General features: G+C 46.1%; 1 protein-coding gene across 1 annotated transcript; it reads left to right on the top strand.

Moving 5' to 3' along the window:
* The first annotated feature begins 10,604 nt into the window (after positions 1-10,604).
* On the top strand, positions 10,605-11,560 carry ch25hl1.1 (cholesterol 25-hydroxylase like 1, tandem duplicate 1). Its single transcript, XM_085971994.1, is given in 2 exon segments — positions 10,605-11,439; positions 11,442-11,560. Coding segments are annotated over 2 exon segments (864 nt in total). The 5' UTR covers positions 10,605-10,694.
* The last annotated feature ends 1,058 nt before the right edge of the window (positions 11,561-12,618 follow it).

Genomic DNA, 12,618 nt, shown 5'->3' with positions numbered 1-12,618 from the left:
TCTGGCAGGGCAGTGACGAGGATACGGTTTCTGGCAGGGCAGGTGACGAGGATACGGTTTCTGGCAGGGCAGTGACGAGGATACGGTTTCTGGCAGGGCAGTGACGAGGATACGGTTTCTGGCAGGGCAGGTGACGAGGATACGGTTTCTGGCAGGGCAGTGACGAGGATACGGTTTCTGGCAGGGCAGGTGACGAGGATACTGTTTCTAGCAGCTGCCGCAGATGTTGGCATTAATCTTTCCAATGCTTAACACAAGGAAATTTCAGCTCATCCAGGAGTGGATGGTGGAAAAGCAGTCTGACAATGCAAAGGCAGTGGAGAGTAGAGCTGGGTGTCAATGTGGAAGCTGACCCATGTGTTTGGATAATGTCACCAAGGGGCAGCATGTAGATGAGGAAGGAGTAGCAGACCAAAGATAGATCCTTGGGGAACACCAGAGGTTAACTATGTAGGGGCAGAAAGAGAAGCCATTGCTAGAGATGTTCTGGCTATGTTGGGATATGTGAGTGGGATGAAGCAAGGGTGGTTCCATAGAACTGGACAACGGCAGAGAGGCATTGAATGAGGATGGTGTGGTCAACCTTATCAAAGGCTGCAGAGAGATAAGGAGGGATAGAACGTCACTGTCCCAGAGGGTGTGATGTGCAACTTTGATTAAACCCGTTTGGGTGCACTGGGAAGGATGGAACCTGATTGGAGAGATTCAAATACGGGCATGGATTTAGGAGGTGACAACACATTCAAGGATATTGGAGAGGAAAGCGAGGTTGGAGATGGGGTGTTAGTTTGCAAGGACAGAGGAGTCGAGGGGGTTTTTTTTTTTTTTTTTTTGTTTTTTTTTTTTGAGGGTTTAGCTGGTGGCAGTTTTGAAAGGGAGGACGGCAGTAGTTGAGGAGAGGAAACCATTTACAATGTCAGCTAGCATTGGGGGCCAGGGAGGGAAGTTGGGTGGTCAGCAGTTTACTGGGAGTGGGGGTCAAGGATACGATGAGCTTGGAGAGGGCATGAGGGGACACAGAAGGGAAACCAGAGGAAAGAAGCCCAGGAATGAGTCTCTTGCTGTTTCACCAGAAGATGGTGCTTGGCATGGAGGGGAGTTTTTTCCATTTAAAAAGATTGATTTTTGTCAGCAATTTAAAATGGAGCTGGAAGAACTCTGATAAAGTACAACTTTGGACAGACCCTCACAAATCAGCAATAGGAGTTTAGCTGTATACCTCTGTTTCTATTCCACTACTTCACTGTTCTGTGAGAAATAGAATTCAGAATAAATACGTGGTTTATACCCACTGAATCTGTGGCGTGATCTTGCATCATATGAGAAGCCCAGGACCGAAAGCTGCAATGGTTTTATTATAAGCAGATTTTCCCCCCAGCTGTAATAAAGAAGCTGACAAAAGTATCCACTGTATTAGCTAAACCAAGATGAAAATCTGGGGCAGTGGCTCTGAAAATCTCTGAATTATCCACTCAGCAAATGCATAAATCAACTTGTTGGCAAAGTTATTGAAAAGCTTACTTCACATTGCGTTAACGGTGCACTGGAATCTTGGTGGTGACTGGCGCTCGAACCCTAGTGGTCCACGGGTAGGGTTACTAACTCTGATTGGACGTATTCCTGGAGGTTTAATCAATGACCTCTCACCTCCAACTGCCCCGCCCCCACCATTGGTCACCCAACATGTCAATCCTCGCGGTGCACCAACTTCCCACACCAAATGGGAAGCAAACAAACTCATTATACGATTGGATGATTCTTGACTCAGTCAAACTACTTTTTTCCCCTCCCCCCTCCAACAACAACAACTTGCATTTATACAGCACCTTTAATGTAGTAAAACATCCCAAGGCACCTCCTCCTAGGAGCAATTATCAGACAAAATTTGATACCGAGCCACAATATTAGGACTGGTGACCAAAAGCTTGGTCAAAGAGGTAGGTTTCAAGGAGCGTCTTAAAGGTGGAGAGAGAGGCCAAGAGGTTTAGGGAGAGAATTTGAGAGCTTAGGGCCCAGGCAGCTTAAGGCACGGCCGCCAATGGTGGAGCGATGAAAATCAGGGATACTCGAGGCCAGAATTAGAGAAGCTCAGAGATCTCGGGGGAGCTGGAGGAGATGAGAGAGATAGGGAGGGGCGAAGCCATGGAGGGATTTGAAAGCAAGGATGAGAATTTTAAAATCGAGGTGTTGCTTAACCGGGAGCCAATGTAGGTCAACGAGCACAGGGGTGATGGGCGAACGGGACTTGGTGCGAGTTAGGACAGGAGTATAAATGGGTAAAAAAATATTTTTTAATACCTGTATGATTTTTCACCCGGGTATTGCTCGCAGCAGTGTCCTAGAGATTAATCTTCAATTCCTGGAGACTCCAGGTCAATTCTGGAGAGTTGGTAAACCCCTATCCATCTGAGCTTTGTGGAGCTGTAGGAAATAAAATGACTCGGCCTTTAACTGGAGAAGTTGCTGCAAAGTTATCAAGTTCTGGGCACAACTGTTTATAAAAGTTTCTCATTCTTCACAGTGTTTCCACTAGTCTGCGATTGTCAGTGAAATGTTTTAAATTAGCCTTTATATGTCTACAATGGAGGCCAACTATTCCCAGGAATATTTTTCCTCAGTGGGAGGAGGATGGTTCTAAAGCCTGCGAGTTAATAGGAGCCAGACTTTCATGATCTGTATTTACTAACCTAGTATCAACACTTAGCTCTTGCTATTTTTCTTCCTTAAGAGTAAATAATGGTGTATAGAATTCTGAGGTCTAACAACTGAGAGCAGAAGGTAGTGAGTTAACCAAGATGGAATTATAAAATCAAAGGCTATTAAATTTTAAATTAAATCCTTTCTTCCTCTTAGGCAGTCCCTCGGAACCGAGGATGACTTGGTTCCACACTAAAAATGAGTTCTCAGGTGACTGATGAGTCCAATGCAGGACCTACAGTCTCTGTCACAGGTGGGGCAGACGGTGGTTGAAGGGGCGGGCGGGTGGGGTGCTTGGGTTGACATGCGCTCCTTCTGCTTGCTCCCGGCGAAGAGACTCGCGGTGTTTGGCGCCTTCCCGGATGCTTCTCCTCCACTTTGTGCGGTCTTGGGCCAGGGATTCCCAGGTGTCGGTGGGGATGTTACACTTTTTCAAGGAGGCTTTGAGGGTGTCCTTGAAGCATTTCCTCTGCCCACCTGGGGCTCTCTTGCCGTGTCGGAGCTCAGAGTAGAGTGCTTGTTTTGGGAGTCTCATATTGGGCATGCAGACGACGTGGCCCGTCCATCGGAGCTGATCAAGCATGGTCAAAGGTTTGATGCTGGGGATGCTGGCCTGAGCAAGAACACTGAGAAAATCCTACATTACAACAGTGACTACACTCCAAAAGTACTTCATTGGCTGCAAAGCGCTTTTGGACATCCTGAGGTTGTGAAAGGCGCTATAGAAATGCAAGTCTTTCTTTTAAAGCCTTTACCTGTTAATTACAAACTTTATTACATTTGAACTAATTTTTTTTTAATTTTTTTTTAAAATAAACTGAACTGCACCATAATAAAGGTTAGAAAGTTAAATGCTCAACACTATCTATGGGCTCAGTCAATTCAAGGAGGCAAAAATTGGGTGCACTTCTTGTTCCTGATCACTATCCAATCATCCTCACTGGAGTTTAGCCGTTAGGTGAGGTCAGGATCCGGCTCAATTACGATTACAGTCGAATAGGCTTTTGACACGTTTAAAGCTCACATGTGAGTAATAGCACTTGCAGGAGATACTGGAGGCGTCTGTGGACCAGCAAGGATTGAGAGCAGGCAGGAGAGAAGGTGAGGGGAGAAAACTGGAGAGAGGAAATACACGAGCTATACACTTAGTGTCTCAGTTGCCTTTATTACCGTGTCTTATATTTCAGACCTAATGGCTCAATCGAACTTGGGAGTCAAAGGTCTGTAGGGCTCATGCACAAGAGGAATCTTTGAGGCCACGTGAGCCAGGACCTGGTTAGGCAGAGCCCGAGGCCCCGTTCAGAAATTCAGGTGGATTTGGACAGGGTGGATGGTGTCATCTACAAACGGAATGTATCGCTCTTCACTTGCACCCCAACACCCCTGAGCACCTGTGCATCCCTGGCCTTAGTGTTTCTGGGGGGAAAATGGAGGGGGAGAATTTAAAAGGCTGGTTTCCGCAAAAGAAACTGATCAGGAAACTGGCCTCGAGAAAGTGCCAATGATACTTGGCGTGAGGATGATCTTGGGTCAGCAATACTGGCCTACCCATGCTGCAAACAGACCCTGCAGCCAAAATTCTCTCCTTCAAATCTCCTCCAAGGCTGATGGTAGATTAATGCCAGAAATGTCCTGCCCACAATATTTAAAGGACCCTGCCCACAGATTTGGGACAGAGTCAAAGCACATCTGTGAGAAGAGAGTTCATAAGAACGTAAGAAATAGGAGCAGGAATAGCCCATTCGGCCCCTCGAACCTGCTCCACCATTCAATAAGATCATGGCTGATCTTCTACCTCATCTCCACTTTCCCGCACTATCCCCATATCCCTCGATTCCCTTAATATCCAAAAATCTAAATCGATCTCTGTCTTGAATATACTCAACGACTGAGCCTCCACAGCCCTCTGCGGTAGAGAATTCCAAAGATTCACCACCCTCAGTGAAGAAATTTCTCCTCATCTCAGTCCTAAAAGGCCGACCCCTTATTCTGAGACTGTGACCCCTGGTTCTAGACTCCCCAGCCAGGGGAAACATCCTCCCTACATCTACCTTGTCAAGCCCTTTAAAAATTGTGTATGTTTCAATCAGATCACCTCTCATTCTTCTAAACTCTAGAGAATATAGACCTAGTCTACTCAATCTCTCCTCATAGGACAATCCCCCCATCCCAGGAATCAGTCTGGTGAACCTTCGTTGCACTCCCTCTATAGCAAGTATATCCTTCCTTAGGTAAGGAGACCAAAATTGTACACAATACTCCAGGTGTGGTCTCACCAGGGCCCTATATAATTGCAGTAAGACATCTTTACTCTTATACTCAAATCCTTTTGTAATAAAGGCCAACATACCATAGAAACATAGAAGGTAGGAGCAGGAGTAGGCCATTCAGCCCTTCGAGCCTGCTCCGCCATTCAATGAGATCATGGCTGATCATCCAAATTCAGTACCCTGTCCCTGCCTTCTCCCCATATCCCTTGATCCCTTTAGCCTTAAGAAATATATCCAACTCTTTCTTGAATATATTTAATGAACTGGCCTCCACCGCCCTCTGTGGCAGAGAATTCCACAGGTTCACCACTCTCTGGGTGAAGAAATTCCTCCTCATTTCAGTCCTAAATGGCTTACCCCTTATCCTTAGACTATGACCCCTGGTTCTGGACTCCCCGACCATCAGGAACATCCTTCCAGCATCTAGTCTGTCCAGGCCTGACAGAATTTTATAGATTTCGATGAGATCCCCTCTCAATCTTCTAAACTCCAGTGAGTATAAGCCCAATCGACACAATCTCTCCTCATACATCATTCCTGCCATCCCAGGTATCAGCCTGGTGAACCTTCGCTGCACTTCTTCCATGGCAAGAACGTCCTTCCTCAGATAAGGCAACCAAAACTGCACACAATACTCAAGGTGCGGTCTCACCAAGGCCTTGTACAACTGTAGCAAGACATCCTTGTTCCTGTACTCGAACCCTCTTGCTACGAAGGCCAACATACCATTTGCCTTCTTAACCGCCTGCTGCACCTGCATGCTTACCTTCAGCGACTGGTGCACAAGAACACCCAGGTCTCTTTGCACTTCCCCTTCTCCCAATCTATTGCCATTCAAATAATAATCTGCCTTCCTGTTTTTGCCACCAAAGTGGATAACCTCACATTTATCCACATTATAGTGCATTTGCCATGTTTCTGCCCAATCACCTAACCTGTCCAAATCGTACTGGAATTTCATGACATCCTCCTCACAGCATACCCTCCCACCCAGCTTTGTGTCGTCTGCAAATTTGGAGATATTACATCCAATTCCCTCGTCCAGATCATTAATATATATTGTGAACAGCTGGGGTCCTAGGACCGATCCTTGCAGTACCCCACTAGTCACTGCCTGCCACTCGGAAAACGACCCGTTTATTCCAACTCTTTGCTTTCTGTCCGCCAACCAGTTCTCTATCCAAGTCAATACCTTGCCCCCAATCCCGTGTGCCTTAATTTTGCACGCTAATCTCTTATGCGGGACCTTATCGAAAGCCTTCTGAAAGTCCAAATACACCACATCCACTGGTTCTCCCTTATCTATTTTACCAGTTACATCCTCAAAAAATTCCAGTAGATTAGTCAAGCATGATTTACCTTTTGTAAATCCATGTTGACTTTGTCCGATCCTGTCACTGCTTTCCAAGTGCTCTGCTATTACATCTTTTATAATAGACTCTAGCATTTTCCCCACTACCCACATTTTCTCTGCCACCTTTTTTGAATAGTGGGGTAACATTAGCTACCCTCCAATCCATGGGTACTGTTCCAGAGTCTATTGAGTTCTGGAAGATGACCAGCAATGCATCTACTATTTCTAGGGCCACTTCCTTAAGTACCCTGGGATGTAGATTATTAGGTCCTGGAGATTTATCGGCCTTCAGTCCCATCAATTTTCCTAACACCATTTCCCTACAAATACTGATTTCTTTCAGTTCCACCCTTTTATCAGACCCTATGTTCCCTGGTATTTCCGGGAGGTTATTTGTGTCCTCCTTTGTGAAGACAGAACCAAAATATGTATTTAGTTGGTCTGCCATTTCTTTGTTCCCCATGATAAATTCCCCTGATTCTGACTGCAAGGGACCTACGCTTGACTTCACCAATCTTTTTCTCTTCACATATCTATTAAAGCTTTTACAGTCAGTTTTTATGTTCCCTGCAAGCTTACTCTCATATTCTATTTTCCCTTTCTTAATTAATCCCTTAGTCCTCCTTTGTTGAATCCTAAACTGCTCCCAATCCTCAGGATTATTGCTTTTTCTGGCCAATTTGTATGTCCTCTCCTTGGATCTTATGCTATCCCTAATTTCCCTTGTTAGCCACGGTTGAGTCACCTTTTTTGTTTTATTTTTATGCCAAACTGGGATGAACAACTTCTGTAGTCCATCCATTCGGTCTTTGAATGTTTGCCATTGCCTATCCACCGTCAACCCTTTGAGTGCCATTCCCCAATCAATCCTACCCAACTCGCTCCTCAGACCATCGTAGTTTCCTTTATTTAAATTGAGGACCCTAGTTTCTGAGTCAACTACTTCATTCTCCATCTTAATGAAGAATTCGATCATATTATGATCGCTCCGACCCAAGGGGCCTCGTACAACAAGATTGCTAATTAATCCTTTCTCGTTACATAATACCCAGTCTAAGATGGCCTGATCTCTGGTTGGTTCCTCAACATATTGGTCCAGGAAACCATCCCGTAAACACTCCAGGAATTCCTCCTCCACAGTATTGTTAGTAATTTGGTTAGCCCAATCTATATGTAGATTAAAGTCACCCATGATGACTGCTGTGCCCTTATTGCACGCTTCTTTTAATTTCCCTTCATATTTCTCTGCATTATATTCCATTTGCCATGTTCTTGTCCACTCATTTAGCCTGTCTATATCCCCTTGAAGCTCATTAATTATTTACATTTAATGGCTGAAATTATAAAGTGCAGAATAAAAATTAAATCTTTTTTAGAACATTTCTTCTTTCACTCATGTCCTATAATTGTTCATCACAAATGTTCTGCCTATTTGTCATACGTGACATAAAGGAAATAGATCATCTAGAAACCAAAACTATAATAATGAATAGTCAACATGGATTTCAAAAGGGAAAGTCTTGCTTGACCAACCTCATTGAATTTTTTGAAGAGGTAACAGAGAGAGCAGACAAGGGTAATGCAGTAGATGTAATTTATCTAGATTTTCAAAAGGCCTTCAATAAGGTTCCCCATAATAGACTGATGAACAAGGTCAGAGAATGCGGAGTCAGGGGACTAGTAGCAGAATGGATTGCTGGCTGGCTTCAGGACAGAAAGCAGAGAGTAGGGGTAAAGGGGAGCTAGTCACAGTGGCAGAAGGTGGGTAGTGGTGTTCCACAAGGGTCAGTGCTGGGACCACTGCTGTTCACAATTTACATTCAAAACACAATTTCTAAATTTGCAGATGACACCAAATTGGGGGGGGGGGGGGGGATAGTCAGTACTGAGGAGGACTGCAACAAATTACAGGAGGACATTAATAAACTTGCAGAGTGGGCATATAATTGGCAAATGAAGTTCAACACAGATAAATGTGAGATAGTACATTTTGGTAGGAAGAATAGGGAGGTCACTTATCACTTGGAGGGTGCGAGTTTAGATGGGGTAGAGAAACAAAGGGATCTCAGAATACAAATACACAAATCGCTAAAAGTTGCGACACAGGTTAGCAAGGCCATAAAAAAAGCAAACCAAGCACTAGGGTTTATTTCTAGAGGGATAGAATTGAAAAGTAGGGAAGTTATGCTAAATCTGTATCGAACCTTGGTTAGTCCACACTTGGAGTACTGTGTACAGTTCTGGTCGGCATATTATAAAAAGGATATAGAGGCACTGCAGAGGGTGCAGAGAAGATTTACAAGGATGATACCAGAAATGCGAGGGTATACATATCAGGAAAAGATGAACAGGCTGGGTCTCTTTACTCTTGAAAAAAGGCTGAGGGATGACCTAATAGAGGCCTTTAAAATTATGAAAGGTTTTGATAAGAGTGGATACAGAGTGTTTCCACTTGTGGGGAAGAGCATAACTAGAGGCCATCAATATAAGATAGTCACCAAGAAATCCAATAGGGAATTCAGAAGAAACTTCTTTACCCAGTGAGTGGTGAGAATGTGGACCTCGCTACCACAGGGAGTGGTTGAAGCGAATAGTTTAGATGCATTTAAGGGGAGGCTAGACAAGCATATTAGGGAGAAGGGAATAGAGGGTGATGCTGATAGATTTAGATGAGGAAAGACGGGAGGAGGCTCGAGTGGAGCATAAACGCCGGCATGGACTGGTTGGGCTGAATGGCTTGTTTCTGAGCCGTATATCCTGTGTAGTCCTATGCGAGGTTATCAGAGTACACCGCACTCTGACTACTGTAGTTCTACAGCTGTAGGGGATGAAAACTGCGATTCCGATTATGTATCTCTCTCTCTCATGCACAAAATCCGTCAACAAAGGGCTGGAATTTCCAGCTGAAGGATGCTTTCCCACCTGGCGGTCGTGTGATGTGGGTTATTGTGGACACTGTTCCACAGGAACAGACTGAAAACTCATTTCTGTCACTCAGTCACTGCCACACACAACTTGTCCAGTGTCGGAAATCCCCAACACTCCAGGCCTAAGGGAAAGCTCAAACTCTGGGACTGAAGCAAAACTGAATAGCCAGGTTGGGGGAGGGGGAAGATGAGTTGCAGGCATTTCTAACAGGAAATAACTAATTTTGTGCTAACATTTTTTTTCATAGCACAATCCATGTTATTAATGTTCACTTGAGTTGTGCATACTGGCCTGGGTGAAGGAGACTTTTTTTAAATTTGCTTATGGGATGTGGGCGTCGCTGGCAAGGCCAGCATTTATTGCCCATCCCTAATTGCCCTTGAATAGGTGGTGGTGAGCCACCTTCTTGAACCGCTGCAGTCCGTGTGGTGAAGGTGCTCCCACAGTGCTGTTAGGGAGGGAGTTCCAGGATTTTGACCCAGCGACGATGAAGGAACGGCCGATATACTTCTACGTCAGGATGGTGTGAGACTTGGAGGGGAACTTGGAGGTGGTGGTGTTCCCATGCGCCTGCTGCCCTTGTCCTTCTAGCTGGAAGAGGTCGCGGGTTTGGGAGGTGCTGCCGAAGAAGCCTTGGCGAGTTGCTGCAGTGCATCTTGCAGATGGTACACACTGCAGCCATGGTGCTCCAGTGGTGGAGGGAGTGAATGTTTAAGGTGGTGGATGGGGTGCCAATCAAGCGGGCTGCTTTGTCCTGGATGCTATCGAACTTGAAAGTAGCCTGAACACAGTTATTTTTCCACACCCAGCCACCACAAGCCAATGACTGATTTGACGAGATGGTTTTTGCAAAGCTTTTCCTACCTGGCTAGTGAACAGAAGTGATTTCCGATTGGCTCAGGTGTCTGACCCACTTGTTAACCATGTTTATTTGAGCAATCACCCATTGTTGCTCTGGCCACTGCAGTCAGGGTGGGGCAATGGAAGAGCTAGACTCAAAAGGTCAGCAAAGGGTCGCTCAACTTCCACATAGGCCTCCTCAATAATGCTGCAGACTGAGAGCCAAGACAAGCACTGCCCTTTATAAACAGATCAGGTAGCAGGGATAAAGCGGACTTTAAGCATTAGACACTGAGATCAGCTCTGCGCCACATTCCACTATAAAGAATTTACTAGCTCTACATTGGGAGATTGTCAACCCATTGCTAACAAATTAGGGGGCCTTGCATTTAGAACAAATACTTTGCATGAGTGGATTAAAGTGTGCGAGGTCAATAATGGGTCACCTCAAGATTATATAACCCACAGTGCGAAATATCTTTTAGGCAATATAATGAAGGCAGGGGAGGTGGAGCTGGGCTGAACGCCTGGAGGTCGCCTCATTAGTTGCTAGGAGAGAGCGTGTGAAGGGCTTGGCTCCGTCAAACACTCTCGGGTTCCAGGAGATGGAGATGATGATGAAGAATGTCACTGGCGATCACTCCAGCACTCCAATCCTTCAGGAGCTCTGGGATTATGTTCGACTTCACCACGAATCCACTGTGACGGCTCCAACCTTCCCTGTTCTTCTGGCTTTCTCCGGCTATCTTGCCTTCTGCATCCCCTTCACGCTCATGGACCTCATCGGCGAGAGGCTGCCGTTCGTCTATGAATACAAGATCCAGAAGAGCCGACCAAGTGTGCAGATGATGGGCCATTGCCTCTGGCAGGCAGTCTTCAACCATCTGGTGTACGTCCTTCCTGCGGTTGGCATCAATTGGTTATGGAAGCCACCAACCCCTCTACCAACCATGGCACCGACATTGGCCCAGTTCCTTTCTGGGGTGGTTAGCTGTCTGCTGGTGTTCGATTTCCAGTATTACATCTGGCACCGGCTCCACCACAATAATCGCTGGTTGTACAAGACCGTTCACGCCATCCACCATGATTACGTGGCTCCTTTTTCTTGGGCAACCCAATATCTTGGAGGATGGGAGCTCCTGACCGTTGGGTTTTGGAGCAACACCACGCCGCTCTTGTTTAAGTGTCACCCGTTAACCACCTGGGCCTTCATGCTGCTCAGTGTCTGGATGTCAGTGGAGGACCACATTGGATATGACCTGCCCTGGAGCCTCCACAACATCATCCCTTGGGGTCTGTACGGAGGGGCCCTAGCCCACAACCTGCACCATCAGAAGCCGAACACCAACTTTGCCCTTTCTTTACTCACCTGGACAGAGTGTTTGGTACTGCCAATACTGTGCAGAGTCGAGACAGAGTGAAACACGAGGGGAGAGACTCTAAACAGCAAATAGAGGCCAGTGTAGACTAAAGAGGAGAGGGCACCGACGTGGAAAGAGGGAGCGGCTACAGCGCGTGAACACTGGGCAGGACCAGGTGCTCAAAGTCTGTTCAATGCCATCTGGCTTCGGTCAATAGTTACACCTGTAGATTACCGTCCCTAAGTGTCATTTTAATCTCATCACTGGCCTAATGCTTAGGGCTGTTGGACACCTAGTTGGAATTTGCCACTGAAAGAGCAGAACCCAATTACTTGCAGTTTCTCCACCGGTTTCTCAATGTTACAGGGAAAGGGCTGCGGCAGGTAAGGGAAAGTAAACCAGTGGGCGAGACTGTGGAGATTAAATCACGGTTCATCCCCAATCCTTCTGTGCTCCCAACACTCAGACAGCCTGTGCCTAGTAAAACAGTAAAAATAGAAGCTGGGCTACTTTATTTTGCTGTAATTGGTATTCTGGCAGTGTGGAAATGTTTTTAAAGTTGTTACTAAAGAGAGAGCAACCTCCTCCCATAGCCCGAGGAGGATGGGGAAGGGGTGGGGGGGTCTGATCCAACCCAACCCTCCGGCCCAGAGAACCATTTCCCCCCCACCCCAGTCTGTCTACCGTGGGACGTATCAAAGCACATTGCAGCCAATGAAGTGTTTAAGTGTAGTCACTGTTGTAATGTAGGAAACGTGGCATCCAATTTGCGCACAGCAAGCTCCCACAAACAGCAATGCGATATATAACCAGTTAATTTGTTTTAGTAATGTTGGTTGAGGGATAATATATTGGTCAGGACACCGGAGAGAACTCCCCTGCTCTTGTTCGAAATAGTGCCGCGGGATCTTTTATGTCCACCTGAATGGACAGACGGGACAAGGTTTAGCAGCTCATCTGAAAGACTCCCTCAGCACGGCACTGGAGGGTCAGCCTAAGTTGCGTGCTCAAGTCTCCGGAGTGGGTCTTGAACACACCACCTTCCGACTCCAGGCGAGGTCGTCACCAACCGAGCCGCGGTTGACAGCTCCAAGGCCGAAGGAACCTAAAGATGGGAAAAGGTGAGCCAAAAAGAAAGCTTTTCTAATAACAGAAAATGCTGGAAAAA

This window comes from Somniosus microcephalus, chromosome 32 (genome assembly GCF_052327205.1).
Source record: "Somniosus microcephalus isolate GS21.2 chromosome 32, FLI_Smic_1.0, whole genome shotgun sequence".
Classification (NCBI taxonomy): domain Eukaryota; kingdom Metazoa; phylum Chordata; class Chondrichthyes; order Squaliformes; family Somniosidae; genus Somniosus; species Somniosus microcephalus.
The sequence above is the reverse complement of the archived record's forward strand: the minus strand, read 5'-3'. Positions and strand labels throughout refer to the sequence as shown.